Source organism: Ooceraea biroi, chromosome 10 (genome assembly GCF_003672135.1).
Source record: "Ooceraea biroi isolate clonal line C1 chromosome 10, Obir_v5.4, whole genome shotgun sequence".
NCBI lineage: Eukaryota > Metazoa > Arthropoda > Insecta > Hymenoptera > Formicidae > Ooceraea > Ooceraea biroi.
In genome coordinates, this window is record NC_039515.1 from 5061571 (window position 1) to 5087131 (window position 25561).

At 44.0% G+C, this 25561-nt stretch overlaps 1 protein-coding gene and 1 pseudogene across 1 annotated transcript in view; one reads left to right on the forward strand and one right to left on the reverse strand.

Annotated features, from left to right (window-relative positions):
• LOC105278187 (serine/threonine-protein kinase svkA) overlaps window positions 1-25561 on the reverse strand; it is a 52536-nt gene that overhangs the window by 8842 nt on the left and 18133 nt on the right. The window contains exon 3 of the mRNA XM_011337061.3: window positions 9732-9956. Coding sequence (XP_011335363.1) covers window positions 9732-9956 — 225 coding nt within the window. The remainder of the gene's footprint in view (window positions 1-9731; window positions 9957-25561) is intronic.
• LOC113562849 lies at window positions 19531-20549 on the forward strand (annotated as a pseudogene).

Genomic DNA, 25561 nt, shown 5'->3' on the forward strand with positions numbered 1-25561 from the left:
AAGGATTTCTGATAACAAGACGAAAAATATTCTTGACTAATTTAATCGTATTACAAGTATAAAAAATATGAAAATGAAACAATTTTTAATTTAAATCAGTAATTTCTATTCTTCTCTCTCGAATTAAATAACATTGTCTTACTGTCTTGAGACAAGAGTAACATGTACAAATTTATGCTTATATATTCTTGTATGTAGAATAATTTGATATTAGCGCCACTTTATAGTAGGCTTTGTCGATGTCGACGCATCATTTTCTCACAGTCGCTCGTCGACTCGGCGCTTCTGCGTCCTTTATTCCGATAAAACGGCCTATATTTATGTGTTGCAATCGAAAATCGGGAAAGTGTTTCTGTTATTATACTTACTTGTATATACAATATATTTACTTGAGAAATAAGATTCGAGATAAGACATTTCCATATCTTTTAATATTTCTTGTAGAGTATTGCACTTATTCATTGTAAATAACAGAAACACTTTCCCGATTTTCGATTGCAACACATAAATATTGGCCGTTTTGTGCAGATTCTACAAATTCTCTTACAAGAATAGAATAAGATGTCTTTTAGATCTCACAATATTCTGAAATCAAGAATATTTTGAACTTGCTAGAAATTTGTATCTAAATCCTTCTGAGAAAATGAATGAGATAGCACGAAGATTATTTGAATCTAGATTTTAAAATTTTCTATTCAAGATTAAAATATGCTTCTTTTCAATAATAAATATGATTGTCGCTATAGCGATCTTATTTTATGATAGATTAAAGAGTAATAGCGTTAAGTCCAGAAATCTTTTCTGTGGGTGTAACATTGATCGCTAACTCGATGATGAAATCGAGACAAAAGTTAGACATCTTCTTTTTCTTCTTTTATAAGGTCGAGGGACAAGACAGAATGATGCTGCTTGGTGCGAAAGATACGTCGAGACGAGAGTAATATATTTCTCATGTACGTACATTTTCCCTTATGGGGCACTGTGGGTATCCTCGAGAGACTATAAGTCTCGACGCTAACTTTCGCATTGACCAGCGCGGTTGACGCGCGTTGTCGTTTTATGGCGAATAATTTTCGTAGCTTAAGCGGGTCGAGCGCGGCGGACCGGGGGCATTCGCTGGGGTGGCAAGTATAGCTGCCCATAAAATGGCACCATTTATCACCGTCGTCCAGCCGTGAGGCATACTCCAAGCGCGCCCCGTTTTTTCCCGTCTAGATATCTTTGCGAGGTAGGTGGTCGTGATCGTCCTCGTCGTCGAAAGAGGGTTCGTTCAACCCGATTTCGACCGGCCACTTTCAGCGGATTTCCACGCGGAGGGGTTGCTTTGTCACTCCTCTCAACAGGCCCTCCGTCTTCCTCCCTCGTCTCCCTCTTTCGTGGAGGAAGGATACGATAGACGAATAACGGGCGGTTTAGCGACGATCTACCGAGCGAGTTATCAGAGATATCGACTCCGAGATAGTCGTTGATCGAGCACGAAGGGTTAAGGGATAATAAGAAGGTAAATCGCGGGGCTAATCTCTCTAATCGAAAGGATGGGGTTAATAAGCTCCACTGGAGCAGGCGATTGGCTAGATATCGATCAAGGGTCGCGAGGTTGATGTTTCTCCTTTACTGATCGAGATGCATTTAGCTTCCATCTTCGAATGAATAGAGAGTTGAAATATAATTTTATTTTGTTTTTAAACACGGACGTTATTTAATTAGCGATATAATTTTACCTTCTTTCGATTATTTTACTAATCTAATTTTTTTAAGAAAGCTTTAACCAATATGAATTGTTTACATAAGTGTTCAATTAACGTATGTAATCTTGTGTCCTCGAATCGTCATCGGTGACGATGATCAATTTTAAGGAGTCACTTTACGTAACGGGTCGCGGATGCAAAGGGACTATTATTAGTCAGCAGACAATTTCCCAATGGTTCGGATCTCCCATTCGACACGATCCGAGAATAGACTTCGTCTCCTCCCCTGCCTAGTTGAGGATTATTTTTTACTCCCCTTCCATCTCGCTTTCCTCTGTTCGCGGCAATTATAGTTAATTGACAGAGCCCGGCAATCGGTCGCTTTCACTCTCGACGAGTGACGACAGACGCGCTTAATTTCGGAGCACTGGGGGGGGGAGAAAGTCTACTTGAATATGATAATTATCATTGCAATCGCCATACCGAGAGAATTACAGCCTCTCGCGAAAGTAATGAACTGTATTTTATACTAAATTCCTGCAATCCCCGAGCAAATCATGTGCTTAGAAATCAGACGATTTAATGTAATTGCAAGAGGATTAAAAGTTCCATAAAATTTCAGATTCTGATATGCTTACGGGGAAAAGCCACCGGTTGCGTCGATTGATTCGCGAGCACGCTGTCCGATTTATTGATGTTTAATTCGGCGTTTTACTCGCGCGAGCATGCCGCGCCGAAGTGCGCGGATGCTGGAGGACGGAGCACCGTGAAGCGAAGATTAATTCCGTCGCGTCGTCCATCAATGCCAGAGGCACTCCTGCCATTTCGCGAAACGGCAGAACAAACGGACATAAAGCGCACGAAAAAAGCAACGCGAGAGATCGACCGAGCCATTAATCACCCATTCGCTGTGCGTTCTCGTCTCCATTTTGCATGTCGCGTTGCATTTCGCTGGGTGCGGCCCCCGGTGGCGCGCGGAAGAGCCGCATTTTTCAGACGGACATCCCGGATTAAAATCTTGCAATTTACCCTCTTGTTCGAACCTTAAATTTTCACATTTCACGCAATCCTTTCACAACCTCAGCGACGTCGATGGAGAATACTCAGGGCTGAGATCGTCCTCGTGAGGATAACAACTTCGACGAAGTGGACGATGTTCTCCATGTGCATCGCAATAACGTGAAGCCACGCAACGAGTCGAAACACTTTTCTTGATCGAACTTCATCGAACCGTTGTTCCGCTATTATCGGCGAACGCATTTTCCAGCGACGGCAACCGGTGATCCGTAAATCTCGCTGCTCCAAGTAGAAAGAGGGAAATCGGCGAAAACGCGGTGGTCTCGGCGGAAAATTGACGTGTGGTCTACTCGACATTTCTCAAATAAGCCACTCGGAGCGTTTACGATCGCAAGATTAGACTCGAGCTCAAGTCGTGCGTCGTCGATTACTATTTTCTTCGCAAAATTAGAACGACGCCGGCCTCGCAGGGGGAAAGCAGCACGCGAGAGAACGGAGTGGCGAAAATATACCGTAATTTCATTAAGAGGCCAGACATTCGTCGAGACGAGTGCCCGCATAATAACTGGCCAATTATAACCCATTCATAAAATCTCGGCCGCGTCGCTCCTCCTCGGGAGCGGAACGTGCGCCACGGGCATTGTCTTTTGTTCGGGGCACAATGAACCGTGGATAATGGGGTAAAAGAGGAAAAGCTCCGCGGATTTTTGCCGGTGCACATACCAGCCAGACATTACGCGCCCGCTGCGCGGTTAAAATCCGTTCCGTAAAAGTGGCCGCGCTAATTACTGCGATATGCCGCCGAGATTCGGCGATATTATAAAAAAAAGAGTTTATTGCACAATATTTTATATAATATATTAGGAGTGTGATTTGGTTTTGAGGGTTTTGCAACAGATGGCTGTAGTGTCAGTTTGTTCCAATAGCTGTTTCCGATAACTGTTCTTTCTTACAGTCTTGACATTATCCATGACATTTAGTAGCATTATAGCAATAGATGCAATAACAGTCGTGTTTATATCATCGTAAAAATGCAACTTCCGAAACAGCATTTTCGACATGCGTTGCTTTTGTTTTTTACTCAAAAGAAAACTGCCGCTGACGGTTATAGAATTCTTGTGGAAACTTATGGTGATTCTGCCCCATCAATTAAGACGTGTGAGTACTGGTTTAGACGCTTTAAAAGTGGTCATACTGATGTGAAGGACAAAGAACGCTCGGGACAACCAAGAAAGCTTGAAAATGCAGATTTGCAAGCATTATTGGACGAAAATCCAACACAATCCACTTCAGAACTTGCCAGAGCATTAAATGGTGATCGTACAACAGTTACCCAACATTTGCATGAAATGGGAAAAATTCAGAAAGAAGGGAAATGGGTTCGACATGAATTATCGGAAAGTGCCATTGCGAACCGGTTGAACATTTGCATTTCGTTGATCGCCAGGCAAAAAAAGAAGAGTCCTTTGTCTCGGATTGTTACTGGGGATGAAAAGTGGATCTGTTTTGATAATCCGAAACGCAGAAAATCATGGGTGGATCCAGGCGAACCATCACATCCACTCCGAGACGCAATATTCACGGTTCAAAAGTAATGCTCCGTATTTGGTGGGATAGTGTACTATGAGCTGTTAAATCCGCATGAGACTGTCACGGCTGATCGTTATCGACACCAATTGTACAAGTTGAAGCAAGCATTGGACCAAAAACGACTACCAATTGCGAGTAAATGACGGAAAGTGATTCTTCTTCGTGACAACGCTCGACCTCACGTTGCGTTATCAGTGAAACAAACACTATTAGAGCTCGAATGGGAAGTCTTACCGCACCCCGCGTATTCTCCATTGCTCCATGCGATTATTATTTGTTCCGGTCGATGCAACACGCTTTAGAGGATACACACTTTCATAATTTGGAAGAAGTGCGAAAATTCGTCGACGAATGGATCAACTGAAAAGAAGAGTGATTTTATCGTGGTGGAATCCATCTCTTGCCAGAGCATTAAATGTCGATCGTACAACAGTTACCAAACATTTACATGAAATGGGAAAAATTCAGAAAGAAGGGAAATGGGTTCGACATCAATTATCGGAAAGTGCCATTGCGAACCGGTTGAACATTTGCACTTCGTTGATCGCCAGGCAAAAAAAGAAGAGTCCTTTGTCTCGGATTGTTACTGGGGATGAAAAGTGGATCTGTTTTGATAATCCGAAACGCAGAAAATCATGAGTGGATCCAGGCGAACCATCAACATCCACCCCGAGACGCAATATTCACGGTTGAAAAGTAATGCTCCGTATTTGGTGGGATAGTGTACTATGAGCTGTTAAATCCGCATGAGACTGTCACGGCTGATCGTTATCGACACCAATTGTACAAGTTGAAGCAAGCATTGGACCAAAAACGACCAGCAATTGCGAGTAAACGACGGAAAGTGATTCTTCTTCGTGACAACGCTCGACCTCACGTTGCGTTATCAGTGAAACAAGCACTATTAGAGCTCGAATGGGAAGTCTTACCGCACCCCGCGTATTCTCCATGCGATTATTTGTTCCGGTCGATGCAAGACGCTTTAGAGGATACACACTTTCATAATTTGGAAGAAGTGCGAAAATTCGTCGACGAATGGATCAACTGAAAAGAAGAGTCATTTTATCGTGGTGGAATCCATCTCTTGCCAGAGCATTAAATGTTGATCGAACAACAGTTACCAAACATTTACATGAAATGGGAAAAATTCAGAAAGAAGGTAAATGGGTTCGACATCAATTATCGGAAAGTGCCATTGCGAACCGGTTGAACATTTGCACTTCGTTGATCGCCAGGCAAAAAAAGAAGAGTCCTTTGTCTCGGATTGTTACTGGGGATGAAAAGTGGATCTGTTTTGATAATCCGAAACGCAGAAAATCATGGGTGGATCCAGGCGAACCATCAACATCCACCCCGAGACGCAATATTCACGGTTGAAAAGTAATGCTCCGTATTTGGTGGGATAGTGTACTATGAGCTGTTAAATCCGCATGAGACTGTCACGGCTGATCGTTATCGACACCAATTGTACAAGTTGAAGCAAGCATTGGACCAAAAACGACCACCAATTGCGAGTAAACGACGGAAAGTGATTCTTCTTCGTGACAACGCTCGACCTCACGTTGCGTTATCAGTGAAACAAACACTATTAGAGCTCGAATGGGAAGTCTTACCGCACCCCGCGTATTCTCCATGCGATTATTATTTGTTCCGGTCGATGCAAGACGCTTTAGAGGATACACACTTTCATAATTTGGAAGAAGTGCGAAAATTCGTCGACGAATGGATCAACTGAAAAGAAGAGTCATTTTATCGTGGTGGAATCCATCTCTTGCCAGAGCATTAAATGTTGATCGAACAACAGTTACCAAACATTTACATGAAATGGGAAAAATTCAGAAAGAAGGAAATGGGTTCGACATGAATTATCGGAAAGTGCCATTGCGAACCGGTTGAACATTTGCACTTCGTTGATCGCCAGGCAAAAAAAGAAGAGTCCTTTGTCTCGGATTGTTACTGGGGATGAAAAGTGGATCTGTTTTGATAATCCGAAACGCAGAAAATCATGGGTGGATCCAGGAGAACCATCAACATCCACTCCGAGACTCAATATTCACGGTTCAAAAGTAATGCTCCGTATTTGGTGGGATAGTGTACTATGAGCTGTTAAATCCGCATGAGACTGTCACGGCTGATCGTTATCGACACGAATTGTACAAGTTGAAGCAAGCATTGGACCAAAAACGACCACCAATTGCGAGTAAACGACGGAAAGTGATTCTTCTTCGTGACAACGCTCGACCTCACGTTGCGTTATCAGTGAAACAAACACTATTAGAGCTCGAATGGGAAGTCTTACCGCACCCCGCATATTCTCCATGCGATTATTTGTTCCGGTCGATGCAAGACGCTTTAGAGGATACACACTTTCATAATTTGGAAGAAATGCGAAAATTCGTCGACGAATGGATCAACTGAAAAGAAGAGTGATTTTATCGTGGTGGAATCCATCTGTTGCCAGAAAGATGGGAAAAAGTTATAGAAAAGGAAGGAAAATATTTTGATTAAGGTATTCATTCATTATCATATTTAAATACATGCGTTTTTGAGCAAAAAAAAACCCTCAAAACTAAATCACACCCCTAATAGTTTCGGAACTCCGATGGTCTTCAATAAAACGAATATCGTGGCGGCAGCATCAAGAACGTGTACATGTGCATGCTGCCGCGCGCGTATGGGTGCGTAAGCGATAAATAAAAAGTATTACGTGCCACACGTGCGGCGGATGATTTTATTAATCCCGCCACTCTGATGGCGAAACAATATTTTTAGAGGATCGATAATGAGGCAACTTTAGTAACGCGCTTCTCCGACGAGCGGTGAGAAGAGAACAAAAGAGGAGGATCGCGACGAGACGCTCTCCCGTAATCGAAGAATACATCCGGATTGAGAAATCCGAAGGAGTGCCGGCAGCTGTTGCGAGAGAGAGAGAGAGTCATCTCTCTCACTTAACTCACTCGACGTACATCCACGCGTTCTCGAGCAATTTCGCGGAGTACGCGGAAATTATACTCTTTCTCGGAGTTTCATCCTGCAAACGGCGTGATGGGACTTTGTCAGCCGTTTTGACAGCGTAATGACATAATACCAACGTGGACAATCACTGGTCGGTGACTGTCGCGACATTGGCTCGCAAATATCTCGCGAGAAATGTTAGGTCATTAACTAAGTAATCCGGGTTGCGTCTAGATGAATCAAACTAAACATATATGTACGTATGACAGCAGAACACAGTTTGTCGTATATTAATTTCATAGCGGGATAGGCAATCTTTGAGAAACAAAAACCAAGCTTCTTCAAAAGATCGCTACATTGAGTTGTATCGCCAATTACACGCGATCTGGATTATTTACTAATGATCTATTAGATGATTCGACCACGAGTTAATCTTTCGTTTCTCTTGCGCGCGCGAGTGTAATGAAGAATCCTCGCGTTACCGTAACAGAAACAGATGTTACGGGAACGAGGTGAGGTATTTTCATCTCGCGCGGTAGCGGCGGTATCGAGAGGAGCGCGGAGCGAGCGCGCCATCGCCCGATAACCGTTGTTGACCGACTTGGTCGCGGCTTAATAACAGTTTCCGAAGGTAGGAAAGCCACGACGAGAGAACGAGGCAATCCAGCCGGTACGAGAGGAGGTACACACGCCCGTTACACGATGACATCAGGCGCGTAGACGGGCGCGTAGGCACCCGCGCGAGCTCCTTTTATCCTCGCAATAATCGTCGATGTGTCATCGCGGGATTGCGGGACCGCAGGCATTGTTCTCGCTGCTGTTGCACGGAGAAACTGGAAAAATGTCGATGACAATGAGAGGAGGCAGACGCGGATACAGGAAGGTGAGGAAACGCTAGAAACGCTTCGGCAGGCTTGGCATTTACCGAAGCCGCGCGGTCGACAATCCGCTCCGCTTCGCAGCTGCTGTACGTTTAAATAAATTTTCCGTCCAGAGCAAACTAATGTTTCTTGAAAGGAAGAAATTTCTCTGTCGATCGCACTCTGCGCGATAAATACGATACCTCGTTTAGCCATCCGATACCGTTCTACGACGACGATGCTAATTAAGCGTTTATGCACCTTTGTGCTCCGGCGACTCCACGCGTGCCGTTTACAACCCGCCTTCGTCCTGCGAACGCCTCGCAGCGCCGGGTTTTGCAATATCAGACTCGCGAGAGTCTTATAATTAATTACGATCGCTTAGCTTAGTTCTCTGGCACAATTATCTATACAAACGGGAACGAGTGCATAAGCGGGGGAACGCCTGCGCCTCGTTTCAAGTCGCGCAAATTGCCGAGAATCTATTTCGACTCGAGCGGTTCGCGCTCAGTCGCGAGACCGGCTGACTAACGATCGTTAATGACCGTTTCGCGCGGTCATTAAGGGAACTCCTCACGGGCTCTTGGCCAGGATATCGGACGCCGCTCCATTTCATAAGTAATCATACCGAGCTCTCACGCCACTCTCAGCTATGAAAACGAAGGGGGACCAACCGTAGAGGGAGGTGGAGGACGATGGTTTGAAGGAGTAATCTGTAATTCCCTCTGTGTACAGGTCTCGTGAGGTCGACGCCAGGGAGACGAAGTTATCCTGCCCATTTTGCCTCAATTAACGGTCCCTCGACAATTCTCGATAACGATCGCGTCGGTTCACGGTTGGTCTCCTGGCAACGCCAATGACCGCTAACCCTTTCGACCGACGAAACGAAACTCGCGGTTAACGTAAGGTCTTCCACGTCGGGGTTCACCGGACTCGCCGGGAGAACGTGTGGCCTATGCAAAACGAACGATCGCTCGCGACCTTTCCACGAGCCGCTCGATCTCGATCCCGTTGATCGACATGATTTTCACGGCGTGCGCTATGAACGACGAACGTTCGCAGGTGCGCGTATGTTTCTTTCTGGAAGATCGCGTGAGAAGTGTATTTTCACGCGGAGGTACTTGAGAGAATTATTTGAAATGTGTAATTTATTACTTGATCTTAAGAAAGCGATTTTAAAAAGATTCATCAATAAAATATTTATCTGTAACGGATCATCGCGCTGAAGCGCATCTGGCAACACGGCGGCCTCTTATCATCACGGTCGGACGCGAAACAAATCGCGCAACACTCCCGAGTCCGTGCTCGCTGAACTGCAGCTCTCGCAGGAAGCGGAAGCGACGTGCGACGCGGCGCGGTCGAGCCGGAAGCGACAGTTAACCGAGCGTCGGGCCCTTCCTATTCTTTGCCGTATGAAAAATGATGGGGCGTAACGGCCAAGTGGCCTCGATAGTGGGGGCTTTTATTATTTCTGCACCCGCGATTATACGCGCCAATCCATCGGGACAGAACGGTGGCAAAAAGAGGAGCGTCGCGGCGCGTAAAGCGGCGATAGCCACAAAAGGGCGTTAATAAAGGGTTCTCGTGAGGGTTCCTTTCTTTTATTATACTTTACACTTACCTTGAGGTAGGACCCGTAATATTTGGTGACGTATGGGCTGTCGCATTGCGACAACACCATAATCTCCTGCTGTATATCCTCGATCTCATCCTCCGCCTCCTCGAGATCGATGATCTTGATGGCCACGACCTGCTGGGTTCGGTTGTCGATGCCCTTGAACACTTCGCCGAAGCTACCCTTCCCGATTCGTTCTTGTTTCGTGAATATCAGCTCGGGGTCCACCTTCTGCAACAGAAAACCGACGAGTTTCCGGTTAGCTTCGGCATTCGCCCACGTTTTGTGCGGTTCGATCGTTCGCCTGCGCGCGAAAGAATCTTCGGTTACGTAACGACGCAATGACGGAATTCGTATTGTGAAATGCCGAGATTCCTCCGCGATGCGTGCGGGGTGACTTTCTTCGCTGATTGCGGCCTTCGGAGGATTAATAAATGCAGTCATCCCGCAAGCGGGCGATGCAGCAGTTCTCCTTGGCTCCTTTCTACGGGACGACGCACACATAAACGCACCACGGCGATGCCGTAATCACGGCTATCGCGTACCGTCGCAAGAAAACTGTACAAATGTGAAAATCCATATATTGCACGCGCACAGACCTCGTGCGGTCTCTTGCAATCGCACAGAGAAATATTGCGAGGTCTCGTTGGAATTCAGGATGGCAATAGTCAATCATTTACGATAATAGTAACAACGGTTATATTTATTCCTTGCTTCGACAGTATTTAGACGGTACTTCCGCACTTAGAGCACGCTCGCCACGCTTGTTCTTACTTGATCTATCCATCGGGGTACGCTCACCGTGATTTTAATTAATTTATCGGCACGCTCGCCTCACTTCTCCCTCGATTCCTCTCTCCGTTTTTTCCTAACGCTCCCCCCGCTTATCTCTCCTTAGCTCTTTATATATTGCGCTGATTGCGCCCTCAGGATTCAATAATTCGCATTATCTACTTTATTGACCCATTTCTATTTCCGCGGTGTGGCTCTCGCTGTACGATTTGCTTACAATATGGAAGCGAGTTATCTCGGCTTGACAAATGAAACGTCCTGCCGTCTAATCCGCTATTTAGACCCGCGGATGAGTGCTGCGCGTGTACATCTCTTCCTCTTGGAAGCTATTTGCACTAACAAGGGAAGGTTTTTAGGTGTTACACTCGGATTTAAAAAATTTTTGCATGCAGGTAAGGAGGTCCCCAAATAGAAAAAAAAATAAAAGTAGCGGCCCAAATGCATATTTGCGCGCTACGTGCGCAATTTTCGATGTTAGGTTAATTACTCAAAAATGCTATTTCCAATCGAATTCTTTACATTTTTTATTTCACCTAATGCACATTTATATTGCTTTGAATAATTTTGTGTGTGTGTGCGTGTGTGTGTTTAGAAAATACGAGCGTCTAATGTAATCTCGTGCCGCGCGAGCACAGTGCGTATAGAAGGCCCATTGCTTAAAAATGGTATTTGCATCGTAACTTTTTTAATTTTTTACTGCAACTGCCAATGCACACAATTTGGAATAATTGTACATTGCGCAAATCGTAGTTTGCTCTTTCTGCGTGATTTATTGTATGCGACTTTAAATAGATTTGATCAGAATCCATAACGAGGACATAAAAGATCTGGTCAAGGGAGGTTTTTAATTCTTTCAGTTTTAATTTTGGTTTTGATTTCTTTTTAAAGCGTTGTGCATTAGGTGAAATAAAAAATGTAAAGAATTCGATTGGAAATAGCATTTTTGAGTAATTAACCTAACATCGAAAATTGCGCACGTAGCGCGCAAATATGCATTTGGGCCGCTACTTTTATAATTTTTCTTCTATTTGGGGACCTCCCTACCTGCATGCAAACAATTTTTGAAATCCGAGTGTAACACCTAAAAACCTTTCCTTGTAAGAAGCGCGACATTACTCTCCGGACATTAATAAATTACGGGTCGACCACCGCCGTTCCGCGCACCCCTCTCTTCGTCGGCTACAATGTTCTCTTTTTCTTGTTCTCTCCTGATGTTTCTTTGCCACCCGGAAACACCATTTAACGCCGAGCGGCTTTTAATCGACGTAAACGGACTTTACGGTCACGACGACGGAAAAAAGGCAATGCCCGGGTTTCTTATCGGCTTCCTGCCACGCAAGCCGATTCCGCGACAAACGTCTCAAGGAAAACCTTTTTGTCGGTTTCGCGAGGATGGTTATCCTCGTAACGAAACGACGGCGATAAAAGTCGTAAGCCGCGCACGTGTCCCATACATTACGCGAATAAATTTATCTCTCGATGGTCTCAACGCGTTCTCGTCGCGCGCAGCTGAACGGCAAAAACGATCTAAAAGCGAGACGCAGCGTCTTTTTCAGTTGCCACGTCCGTCCCGCACATTTCACATCTTCCGCATTTTTCGCGAGGTCTCCTAATTTGTCACCGATCCTTTTGCCCTGCGGAATTCTTATTCTCCCGCGGTCACGACAAGCAAGACAAGCGCTAAGCTATTTAATTACGACGAGTGTCTCCTCTCGCGTTACAAGCGCACGCCGTCATTTTCTATCGGTGAATCACGAAGAATTCTCTCTGTCCAGTGCACCTCGGAAAATCGCATTCGCCGGTATCAGAAATGCGTCGGAAACGTTTATTCGTTCCGCACAATCGAGGCTAATAATGAATATGCACGCGCGCTTTTTCTCGCGCTCGCACAAAACGCAGGTCGCGTAAAGAGTCCGTAAACCGAAAACTCATATCGAAGCGAGATTAAAGCGTAGCTTCGAAAATCGAATGGGCTCTCTAAGGGCAAATAAAAATTCCACGGCCGTCGGGAAAATCCAGGAAATTTGCTTTGCAAATCCTCTCATATATTTCACAGTGGTATTTCGCTGCCGAAGGGAGAAGAAGGTGTGCGTTTTATCGTGCCGATGAATTTAAAGAGCGTTGATTTTTTTCGCGTGTGGATTATCCTTCCCTGCTGCCTGCTTATGTAAAAATTACGTTTTCATATGTATAATCGCATCCACAATTACCATTCTGCCGTTCCGTAATTCAGTCTCGGAATCTCAACAGAGCCTGCCACCTTATTAGGCTAGCTTCGCCGCTTTAATGGACGCTTCTATTCTAAACTACATTAGCCACGTTGCGCTATGTATGCATACAGATTCCCTGTTGGTCTATCTTTGACCCAGATATGATCGACGGATATGACGAAATTGACACAGGGTTGCCAAGGGCGCTCGATTAATGGCCACGCGCGGCTTCATCCCATTGTATGGCGGTCGTCGGTCGTTGCGATACACAAAATCTCGCCAAAATTGCGTAACACGATAAATATCATCGCAACGGCGATGCGTCAGTTAATTAACCGCGTTCAGCGCACGTGAACTGTAGTTGAATCACGAGCGCAATGGTGGATTTCATGTTGCAAACATATGCAACATTTGACGTTAATTATTTCAGACGACATCGAAGCTCGCAAAATTAATTCGCGATTTAAATGGTCGCGATATACATTCCTTGAAATATCTCGATGGAATTATCCGAGATCGCGCCAACATCGAAGTAAATTTACTGCTACTCTGCGAACACCGTTTACGAGATTATTTTACTAATAACGTATTACAACGAACGTTTGCTCGCGTCCGCTTGTTTTATTATGTTAAAACGTAAGTATCAGTTTCGCGCAAAATTATTCCCCATTAAAATGTTCATCATGGCTCGCGCACAATGTTCATTAGATTCCTGATATTAATCCAAATTCCAGTGAAATCCTTTTTCCTTTAATTCCGCGTGATGAAGATCCTATTTAAGCGATATCGCTTCGTTGAACGTGGAACTGAAATAATTTGCCAGATAACACGAAGTTTCGTATCGTCTTGACACATCTTAATTAAGAAGTGTAACCGCGTCTCAAGAATTTCGTCTCAACCGTCCTTTTGAGCGCGATGAGGTCGAATAGACTCAGCCACCATCCAAGATAAACGTGCCAACTTCATCAGGAAGCTCAAGACTGTCAGACTACAACGAGATCGCATTAATTCCGAGAAACTGGAATTGTTCTCCATCGAGATGGAAACGGTCCGATATCTATTTGCAACAGTCGAGCGATTCAATGGATCAGCAATCGGGGATGCATATTTCATCGCGCAGAATAACGAAGACACACGCGGTGCATGTTATATACGCGTAACAAATCGCGAATGACATTCCCGCTAAATTCCCGTCGACAGAACAATGAATAAAAGGGTTTTTTATTATCAATTATGTTGGGAGATTGAGGGAAGGAAAATGCAATCGCTTCCGGATCTGCCGGACGCAGATTGGCCAAAAACAGTCGCGAGATTGCGCCAGTTAACTTCGCTTTTACGGGAGATTCACCGGGCCATATTGCGGCCGAATCGAGTTGGAGAAGTAAGCCGGAATATCTTTGCGGCTGAAACGCGGTTGTTGTACGCCAAAGGAGAATTTCATTACCATATGTTTAAGTTACTCTTTGAGAATCTGAATGCATAACAAATTGGAAGCTCCGCCTGAGTTGCATCTTAAAAAGCGTGCCGAGCGAAAGTAATGTTAAGCGCGCGTGGTCGCGCGTGATTTTTAGAATTTTCATCTCGGCCTCGTCGAAACGCGCTCCGCTAAATCGAGTGGACTCCAAAGCAGAATTAATACACGCCATAATATGGAGTCTCCGAAGTCCAGCGCGAGTGTTGGTGAATTCAAGCGACGCACTGCTGTTATTTATTAATAATGCACGGTATGTATGTTGCTAGCTCGCCGAACAAACCGTCTTGACATACAAATATGCCGACATGATGCGAGTGCCCGAAATTAATGAAACCTTGCTAATGAAATGCAGCTCGGCATTCCTGATGATGTTACAAGATGCGACGGAAATTCGAGCGAGATGCACCGCTGAATTCATTACGCGATTAAGAGGGTATTCTAATGTAGCATGTCAGAAAAATCGAATTTTTTTTGGCATATTTTGCAAGTATATGGTATGGAAAATATGTCTGCGAGAAGATTTAGCCCGATTCGCAAAATTAACAAAGTAATAGCACCTAATAGAAAATAACCTCTGGCGCGCGCTCGGCGGTTGGACCGCGCGGCACACAACAGAGCGTTGTGTTAGTATTTTAGGTAGGATCGGAAGATCGTTATTCTTTGAAGGTCGTACATTTGAATTGGAGCCTTTGTATAGTACAGGTTATATAGTACAATGAATCTCTAAGTTCATTGATTTGGACTTTTGCTCCAAAACATCTCCATGCTGGCGCGAAAGTTGTTGAAATAGCAACATTCCTGGCAGTTATAATTTTCAATAAAGGATTTATGCCAATTTTCAAACTTATGAACGTGATGGGAGTTAGTATTGGTCAGCAAGCGGTGATGTACGCAAACTCCCGGAACGAAGCTCGTATCACCCGCTCGGAACGGCGCTCCACTACCTTCTCTCGAGATCAGAGAATGAATCGCAGGGAAGAGAGATCAGCTCTGCAGGACTTCTACGAACAAGAGGAATGTCCCCTGTATGGCCCTGGACTAGCCGATTGATCGTAAGTAACATTATCTCTATATAATCAGTATGAAAAACTTTAAACGTGTTTTTCTCGAAACCACGTTTTTCAAATTGGTTCCCATGATATCTCAAAAACCAGTTAATCAATTGACTCAGGCTTTTGCACACATCTTCAGTATATGTGTGGCTATAGCCCCTACCACAATAAAGTCGAAATATTGTTTTTTGGAATTTCTACAGCCCTTCAATGGTGAAAAAAATGGCACAAATCGAAACTTAATTTTCTCAATGAAGTCATGTTTTAAATTTTCAACATTTTTTTTTCATTCTGGTACCTGCTATAGCCACACTCATACTAATTAAGAATCTCTTTAGTTTTTTTGTTTCAGATGAGTAGAACAGCTGAAATCATGGGAACCATGGACCAACTTTTTTTTCATGTTCTTATTTAATATCATGTGCAGCGCTTATTTATAGTTATTGTCTACTACAAAAATTTGGAAACATACACTAAATATGTATGAATAAGCAGGGAAAACCCTGCCTCAAAAAACCTTATACTTTTTCCAAAAAAATTCACCAAAATAGCATACAAATTCCGCTTTTACACTAGAATACCCCCTTAAACGAAATACAGTCTTCTGCAGGAAAAGATCTGGATTCTTGTCTGATTTTGATCTGATTAACCTTCCGACTGATAATTACATAAGAATCAAATCTGAATCAAGTATTAGAGAAGCGAAGAAAAGTCAAGGCACGAACGTGGCTTGAACGACAGCCGTATTTTCCGTATTTTCTCGGTGTGGTGCTCGCTCGCATCTCGTTTGACATTAGCATAAATAGCCGAGTTCTCTCGCGAACTGCTGAGTACGCGTCCAAGTGTTTTCCTGATAATTTTCCCTCGTTTAACGGCGGAGCGAGCACGCGATTCGCCGTCATCAAGAGCCCCCCGGGCTACCGCATTTTCTGGGCACCGCTTGAGGATCGCGTCGCTCGCTCGAGTGTCGTTTAAACTTTGATTTCGGCGGTTTGCCGCCCCCTCGTCGCACACCCCCTCGCTTCCCGATGAGTTACTCCCGTCGCAAACGAGGTCGAACGACGAACACGTGGCGCGATAACGCGCTCGCTCGCGCGCTCGTTGAACCACTTTCGAAATTTTCAGCTCAGCTGCATCGCTAGCGAGTTACGGCCGCCGCGCCGCACAGTGGGGAATTTTGTCAAAAAGCTGGTCAAAAATCGAAAAATGAAGTGTCGAGTTAGGGTCTATTGTCCTTGAGAATCGATAAAGGACTGTTCCCTGGATAGAATCCCGTTGCCCTTAGTCCCCTACTATTTTAAGTCGAGCAGGTATGTCAGTTGAAAGTAGGCCTTTATGGGCGACACACGTTTCTCACGCATTGCGTGAATATTTTCATTGAACTTTGAGTGTTAATAACTTTGTAAATAAAAGTGATAATCAAGTTCTGCAAAATGGATGCTCTTCCTGGAGGATTGTAGAAGATTTTTCTGATTTACATTTTTGAAATAACGCTTGTCGTGTTTGTTTTACGACACATAACGATAGTCCGACAAAGTTTATATTTTCCTAAATTAATATTTACTTCGTGTAGACTTTAGTTGCAGATCCCGCGTTCTTTTCTTTTTCATCTTGTAGTCTATACTATTAGCAACTAAAATTCACAATAATTAGCTGCTACTATCTGCTACTCTTGTTATAAGGTTATTACAACCACCTTATTACTTTTCTCGATATATCTCGAAAAGTATTCGAAATATCAAAAAATGTTTTATACAAAAGTTTCATGGTAAAAACGCCCGTATTTAATGAAGTTAATAAAATTTTTGAAAAATAATTGTTTACATAAATTGTATACATAAATTTTTGAAAAAATTGTTTTAAAAACTTTTTATTGATGTCATTAAATAGAGACATTTGTACCATGAAATTTTTGTATAAAACATTTTGTATTTTTTTGTTTTTATTTATTTTTAAACTTATAAAAATAAACTCTACTCTGCACCATTATTAAGTCTAACATTATTTTTCCAGACATTCTCGAATCTGATTCGTAATCGGCAACCCCAAACATTCATTGATATCGATATTGATGAGTATTTCATGGTTCGCTACACTATATTAAGACCGCCATTTTGTTTTTGCAAATTTACATATTGGATTCGTGATCAGCAACCTCGAAAACATAAGTCTACCGAGTATTGTGCAAATCTGACGATTCCTCGATTTATGGCCACGTTTCAGCGAAAATTCCCCACTGTGCGCCGGTCTGTCTCGGAATAACGTGCAAACGAACGTTCAAATGCGTCTTTATGGCCGACATCACCGCGAAGGTTCTTACGATCCTTTTCTTTTTTTCTCCTCCTTCTCTCTCTCTCTCTCTCTCTCTCTTCTCTGCCTGTCCTGATGACCGTAGTGCGGGAAGCTTGCATGAATATTCATTTAATTAAAGCCGAATGACCGAACCGCGCGGTTATTATAATCGAGTACGTCAGTATGTGTATGTGTCTGCGCCTGTGTGCGTGCTCTCGCATGCACTGCAGAGACGACGCCGCGTTTCGTTGCATAATGCCGTAGCCGGTCGGTTAATAACGCTCCGATAGATTTATCGCCCTCTTATCATCCACGATTGCCGTTCGCGTTGTCCTCCGGGAGCCGTCCCGATTTCCCGTGAAAATTCCATTTCAACGGTTCATTTGGGGAATGACAGAAGGAGAGGAAAGAGCGCCGAAGGAATTATTATAAAACCAGGCACGTCGGTGCACCCTGCAAAATGTCGGGTCGCGATTAAAAAGCGCGAGTGATAGGAGTATGTAATTTACCGGCGGTATATATATATTAGGGGTGTGATTTAGTTTTGAGGGTTTTTTTTGCTCAAAAACGCATGTATTTAAATATGATAATGAATGAATACCTTAATCAAAATATTTTCCTTCCTTTTCTATAACTTTTTCCCATCTTTCTGGCAAGAGATGGATTCCACCACGATAAAATCACTCTTCTTTTCAGTTGATCCATTCGTCGACGAATTTTCGCACTTCTTCCAAATTATCAAAGTGTGTATCCTCTAAAGCGTGTTGCATCGACCGGAACAAATAATAATCGCATGGAGCAATGGAGAATACGCGGGGTGCGGTAAGACTTCCCATTCGAGCTCTAATAGTGCTTGTTTCACTGATAACGCAACGTGAGGTCGAGCGTTGTCACGAAGAAGAATCACTTTCCGTCGTTTACTCGCAATTGGTGGTCGTTTTTGGTCCAATGCTTGCTTCGACTTGTACAATTGGTGTCGATAACAATCAGCCGTGACAGTCTCGTGCGGATTTAACAGCTCATAGTACACTATCCCACCAAATACGGAGCATTACTTTTCAACCGTGAATATTGCGTCTCGGAGTGGATGTGATGGTTCGCCTGGATCCACCCATGATTTTCTGCTTTTCGGATTATCAAAACAGATCCACTTTTCATCCCCAGTAACAATCCGAGACAAAGGACTCTTCTTTTTTTGCCTGGCGATCAACGAAGTGCAAATGTTCAACCGGTTCGCAATGGCACTTTCCGATAATTGATGTCGAACCCATTTCCCTTCGTTCTGAATTTTTCCCATTTCATGTAAATGTTTGGTAACTGTTGTACGATCAACATTTAATGCTCTGGCAAGTTCTGAAGTGGATCGTGTTGGATTTTCGTGCAATAATGCTTGCAAATCTGCATTTTCAAGCTTTCTTGGTTGTCCCGAGCGTTCTTTGTCCTTCACATCAGTATCACCACTTTTAAAGCGTCTAAACCAGTATTCACACGTCTTAATTGATGGGGCAGAATCACCATAAGTTTCCACAAGAATTCTATAACCGTCAGCGGCAGTTTTCTTTTGATTAAAAAACAAAAGCAACGCATGTCGAAAATGCTGTTTCGGAAGTTGCATTTTTACGATGATATAAACAATAAACACGACTGTTATTGCATCTATTGCTATAATGCTACTAAATGTCATGGATAATGTCAACACTGTAAGAAAGAACAGTTATCGGAAACAGCTATTGGAACAAACTGACACTACAGCCATCTGTTGCAAAACCCTCAAAACCAAATCACACTCCTAATATTGGGTCATTAAGTATGAAACTTTACAAATGTAAAAGCGCCATCTTTAACATTTGTTACCTCAAATTTGGCGCCAGACGTCAGTATCAGGTTAGGTTAGTGTGATAGATGTATGTTCACTCTTCAAATGTCATATTTGTTTGTTCAAATATCTTCATTAGTTTTATTAGTGGATTCTTTTTTATAGAACTATGGAAAAGTCCAAAATTCGTGTGATTTATGAATATGAGTTCCGCCGTGGAACCACAGTGTCGGAGACAGCTCGTAATATCAACGCTGTATTTGGTGAAGGTTCAACTACTAAAGCAACGGTGGGCAATTGGTTCAAAAACTTCAGAGATGGAGATTTCAGCCTCGCTAATGAGCCACGTGGAAGACCAAAGACGAAGGTGGATAATGATCACTTGAGAGCCGTAGTAGAGTCCGATCCATCTCAAAGTACACGTGAATTGGCATCGATATTCAATGTTTCTATACCCACCATATTGTTCATTTAGCTGCAATTGGTAAGATAAAGAAGTTGGACAAATGGGTCCCGCACGAATCGACCGATGCGCAGCAGGCGCAACGTCTAGAGGCTTCCCTTTCTTTGCTTTCCCGTCACAAAAATGAATCTTTTTTTAATCGAATTGTGACCTGCGATGAAAAGTGGATACTCTACGACAATCGTAAACGCTCACATCAGTGGTTGAACGCTGATGAACCACCGAGACATCACGCGAAACCCAACATTACACAGAAGAAGCTTATGGTGACTGTTTGGTGGTCCAGGTCAGGTGTTATCTACTACAACTTTATGAAACCTGGTACATCGATAACGGCTGAAGTATATTGCAAGCAACTGGACGAAATGATGCAACAACTTGCTCTTAAACAATCGAAATTGGTCAATCGGTCAATGCCGATCCTGTTGCATGATAATGCTCGACCGCACACTGCACGACTGACCGTGGCAAAGCTACAGGAGTTGGAATTAGAAACTCTCCGTCATCCACCATATTCACCAGATCTATCACCTACCGACTATCACTTCTTCCGGAATTTGGACAACTTGTTGGTGGGAAAATTCTTCAATTCTCAACAGGCAGTCGAAACAGCCTTCCGCGACTTCATCGATTCCCGTACTCCTGGCTTCTATAGTAGAGGCATAGACCAACTACCACTAAAATGGCAGAAGTGTGTAGATAACATGGGCGCATACTTCGATTGAAAATAAATCATGTCCATGTGCCAAAAAATGCAAAAGTTTATGTTCTATTTGTAAAGTTTCATACTTAATGACCCAATATATACGTACGTATATATACGTACGAGCGGATTTACGGTAAACGCACAGGAGGGGTAAACGAATGCGCGTTTCCGCCGACGGATAACCAGGCGCGAGGGCGAAATTTCGCACGGCCCGGCACAAGTTAGCCGGGCTCTAGCACGCCCCTATTTACATTTATAATTTTTATCCACGCGCGCGCATGATGAAAATGCAAATGCGCGTGGCGATCGATGGAGGCGGCTTTTTCCACGATGGCGCGTGAAGGAAAAACAGCCGGCTGTACATACACGGCCGCGAAGCCATCGCGGAGTTTACCGCCCGCTAATATGACGGTAATAACCGCGACCGTTGGAGCGCGAACGCGCGTTTCCTTCGATCGCGTGTTTAATCGCGCGGGGTTGAACGAACGCGCGGAATTCGAACCCATTGCGCAATTCCTTGATCGTGAAATGCCATTCCGCCGCAGACATGGGATAATGAGAGGTCGCGGCACGTGAAGCATGCGCGATTTGACCCGTCACGCTCGCGTTATAAATCGTTTTGCGTGAAGATAGAAAGGGCGAGAGGGAGTGGGAGATGGCAGGCTGAAATCTTGACGCGTTGAAGTTTTCTTCTCGACGTCGTTGAATATCGTGCGAGCCTCGGCTCGAGAAACGCCTATCAGCCCGACGATGCAGTCCGCGAGCAGGAGGTCAAGCGTGAATTTAACCCGCTCCGGAAATTGTTCTCGAGATTTTCAGGGCACTCGCGGTGCCCCACGTGTGTTATTTGCGCAGCAACTAAGAATAACGCTCGTATCTTCGGCACATACGATATACTCGCGATATCTTCACGCTAGATACGGTTTATCGCGATGAGATTGAGCGCAAACGCGTTTTGCTCGTATAATTAACTGCGGCGTTTTTTCTCAGTCGCGGTCTTTCGATACGTCACGATGACTGATTCTTATCCGCGTGATAAATGACGCGCGGGACGCTGATCCGCTCACCATCGGAGTCCGTTTGAACGGCGGCTTTAGCTCTTTTACCTCCGTAATTACGATTAATTTATCTGAGCGACGAAGTCGACTCGATATCAGGCCAGAGCAGCGTTATCTATGCTGGTATCCACGTATACTAGGTATGTAAAACCTTTTTGGTCTTTTTTCAGCGTTCAGGCATTGTTATTTAAAGTTCAAATAACTATAAATATAAATAAAAAAGATACAAAAGAATAAAATTCAATTCAAATTTTTGCTTTTATATATTTTTGAAAAGTCAGCATCAAAGTTTATAAAGGTTATCTATCATGGTTTAACAATAAACATAACTTCGAAAAACAATAGTTTGCAAAAAACGATAGAATGCGATGAGCAATGAAAAACTATGTACTCTTTCCGTATTCAGCAAATCATTTTGGACTTGGGCTTTATCGCACGCAGTGTATTCACTCAATTTGACACCTTCGGAGTACCATTTATTCTAATCGATGCTTTTTAACTGAATAGATTTTCGAGATGTGACTGAAATACGAAAACTGCGGAATTTTTTCGCAAAGGAATTCGGAATTTATCCGAGATATGGCAAAACATCGTAAAAAACAAAGGCAAATATTTTGATGACTGAATCATATCGCACATTATGCACTTAAAGCAAAAACGTGCAAAAACAATAACTAAAACTTTTGCACACACCTAATATTTATCCAGATGACGTCACGTTCGCCGTTTTCCGCTCTCCTCCAGCCGGGGGTAGCAAACGGTTTCTTATCGTAACTCGTTCTGCCGTGATCTCGGTAAGCGGCAACGACGCTGGATGCGAGTTATGCGCGTTACACACCCATAACTGTTTATTTATGCATGCGGGCGCACGCATCGGTACACAATGCCGCAATACGCGCGACGTCGCGCGCAGAATGCAACCGTAACCGTCGTCGCACACGCGCGTGCACACTGCACAGCACGGCTTTAAGCATCGGGTGCCTCGGGACAGGCGGTGCGATTTTACGCACCGCATTCCCGGATGCAATTTATCCGGAGTCGTAAACGCGGAGCGACTCGCCCTCGCCAGAAGGAAGTGCAGTCTCGCGAAGACGCATCGGCGGAACGCGAATCCGTGCGAGCGCATGACAGAACGTCGCGTGCGCCACGAAAATCGCGTTGTTACCGTAATTTGCATTGTTAATTATCATTAATTATAATTGCGTTATTAAAATAACGAATTAAGGAAGTTATCGAGGCGATCAAGGCGAGCACGACGCCGATTGTTCGAACGACCAGGCATTTTCGTTTCGATTGGTCTTGCCGAACGCACGCAAGTCCACATGTGTGAGGCGATATGGAGAGAGTCGACCTTGCACCGGCCTCGGCCGAAAGAAGAGAGACGGAAAAAAAGAAGCACGCGCGTGCGGTCTCCGCGCGAGATCTTACGGTCCACGGGGAATCCTGTTACACCGGTATCTCCATGCTGCACCCGGGACAACGCTCGATGTCTCCTTTGTCCACGTCTCGTTTCATTATGACCGACGCGAAACGGTGAGGCGTAAAGGATGGACTTTTTTCGGGAAAAGCGCTAACCGGACCACCGTTACCGCGGAAGGTAGGCTTGGATTTATCGCACGTACGAGTACGGGACTATAAAGTCACCGAGTCGAGAGAATATAGAGTTATCATCATTATTAAGGGGGTATTCTAGTGTAGCATGTCAGAAAAATCGAATTTTTTTTTGGCATATTTTGCAAGTATATAGTATGGAAAATATGTCTGCGAGAAGATTTAGCCCGATTCGCAAAATTAACAAAGTAATAGCACCTAATAGAAAATAACCTCTGGCGCGCGCTCGGCGGTTGGACCGCGCGGCACGCAACAGAGCATTGTGTTAGTATTTTAGGTAGGATCGGAAGATCGTTATTCTTTGAAGGTTGTACATTTGAATTGGAGCCTTTGTATAGTACAGGTTATATAGTACAATGAATCTCTAAGTTCATTGATTTGGACTTTTGCTCCAAAACATCTCCATGCTGGCGCGAAAGTTGTTGAAATAGCAACATTCCTGGCAGTTATAATTTTCAATAAAGGATTTATGCCAATTTTCAAACTTATGAACGTGATGGGAGTTAGTATTGGTCAGCAAGCGGTGATGTACGCAAACTCCCGGAACGAAGCTCGTATCACCCGCTCGGAACGGCGCTCCACTACCTTCTCTCGAGATCAGAGAATGAATCGCAGGGAAGAGAGATCAGCTCTGCAGGACTTCTACGAACAAGAGGAATGTCCCCTGTATGGCCCTGGACTAGCCGATTGATCGTAAGTAACATTATCTCTATGTAATCAGTATGAAAAACTTTAAACGTGTTTTTCTCGAAACCACGTTTTTCAAATTGGTTCCCATGATATCTCAAAAACCAGTTAATCAATTGACTCAGGCTTTTGCACACATCTTCAGTATATGTGTGGCTATAGCCCCTACCACAATCAAGTCGAAATATTGTTTTTTGGAATTTCTACAGCCCTTCAATGGTGAAAAAAATGGCACAAATCGAAACTTAATTTTCTCAATGAAGTCATGTTTTAAATTTTCAACATTTTTTTTCATTCTGGTACCTGCTATAGCCACACTTATACTAATTAAGAATCTCTTTAGTTTTTTTGTTTCAGATGAGTAGAACAGCTGAAATCATGGGAACCATGGACCAACTTTTTTTTCATGTTCTTATTTAATATCATGTGCAGCGCTTATTTATAGTTATTGTCTAATACAAAAATTTGGAAACATACACCAAATATGTATGAATAAGCAGGGAAAACCCTGCCTCAAAAAACCTTATACTTTTTTCAAAAAAATTCACCAAAATAGCATACAAATTCCGCTTTTACACTAGAATACCCCCTTAATGCGAGAGATTCCGAGGAGAATGCACGAGAATGCAACGTGTCACGTGAGAGAGAGAAAGAGAGAGAGAGACTTCTCTCTTTCCTCTCTCTGTCTCTCTCGCAAAGTTGCAGAGAGCCATCGATTTGGAATGCTGCTGTTGCAGCGTCTCGGTGTGCCTCCCGAAGACCACAAACTGATCGACTTTTTCCGATCCCCCCAGGAGCCACCCTCTCGTTTTCTTGCAACATTCGATCGGCTGGACCGAAACGCGACACCCCGGCCACTTTCTAGTATCTCGATGCGGCTCTCGGATTTCAGGCTCTCTCGGGTTAGAGCTCGTCTGGATTTACGGTCGAAACTGGTGTCTCTCTTTCTCTCTGTGCGTCTCGAATGCCGACTTCGCGCGGATCTCCACGTGCATTCTCCTCGCAAGGCGATCCGTGCACTCGCGTCGATTCCCGAGTTTTATCCGCGGCTCGCCAAGGCCGCACCGGGATCATCTTCTCGAATACTTCCCTCGAGTATCGCGAAGCTGCACAATGTTGTTTTGCGATAACGGTTACGTTCGCGCTTGCATTTACCACGTTAAGTGATACCGCTGGAGATAAACTGAATCGCGACCATCATAAAAATCGACGATCACGATTTTAAGTGGCTGAGGAGCGATTAGGACCGTCTCGCAAACTGATCCTCGTTGCATCGATCGTTGGCGCAGCGAGAGCGTAAAATTTTCTATGTGAATACGTTACAAACGCGAAAGTGCCGGGAATTTTTAGTGAGCAAACCGCAGACACGGGTATATACTACACGCTAGTGCATATAGAATATGCATGAACAAGTATCAGCTACAATGCTACGTTCGCGCGGCACCCATCAAACGGCTTGCAAATAGATTATCGCGTTCCAGACACTCCGTTCTCCATTGTCCACTAGCTTTCATCGGTGAGTCAATTTCAACTTATAATTGAATTGCAAAATTGGCCTGTTACATTGTAACACGAAACACCGATTGTTAACTGATCATGGATCACCATATAAAAAAAGCCGGCGAATTATTGCACTCCACAATTGATATTAAATGCCAGAAAAATGGCAGAATGT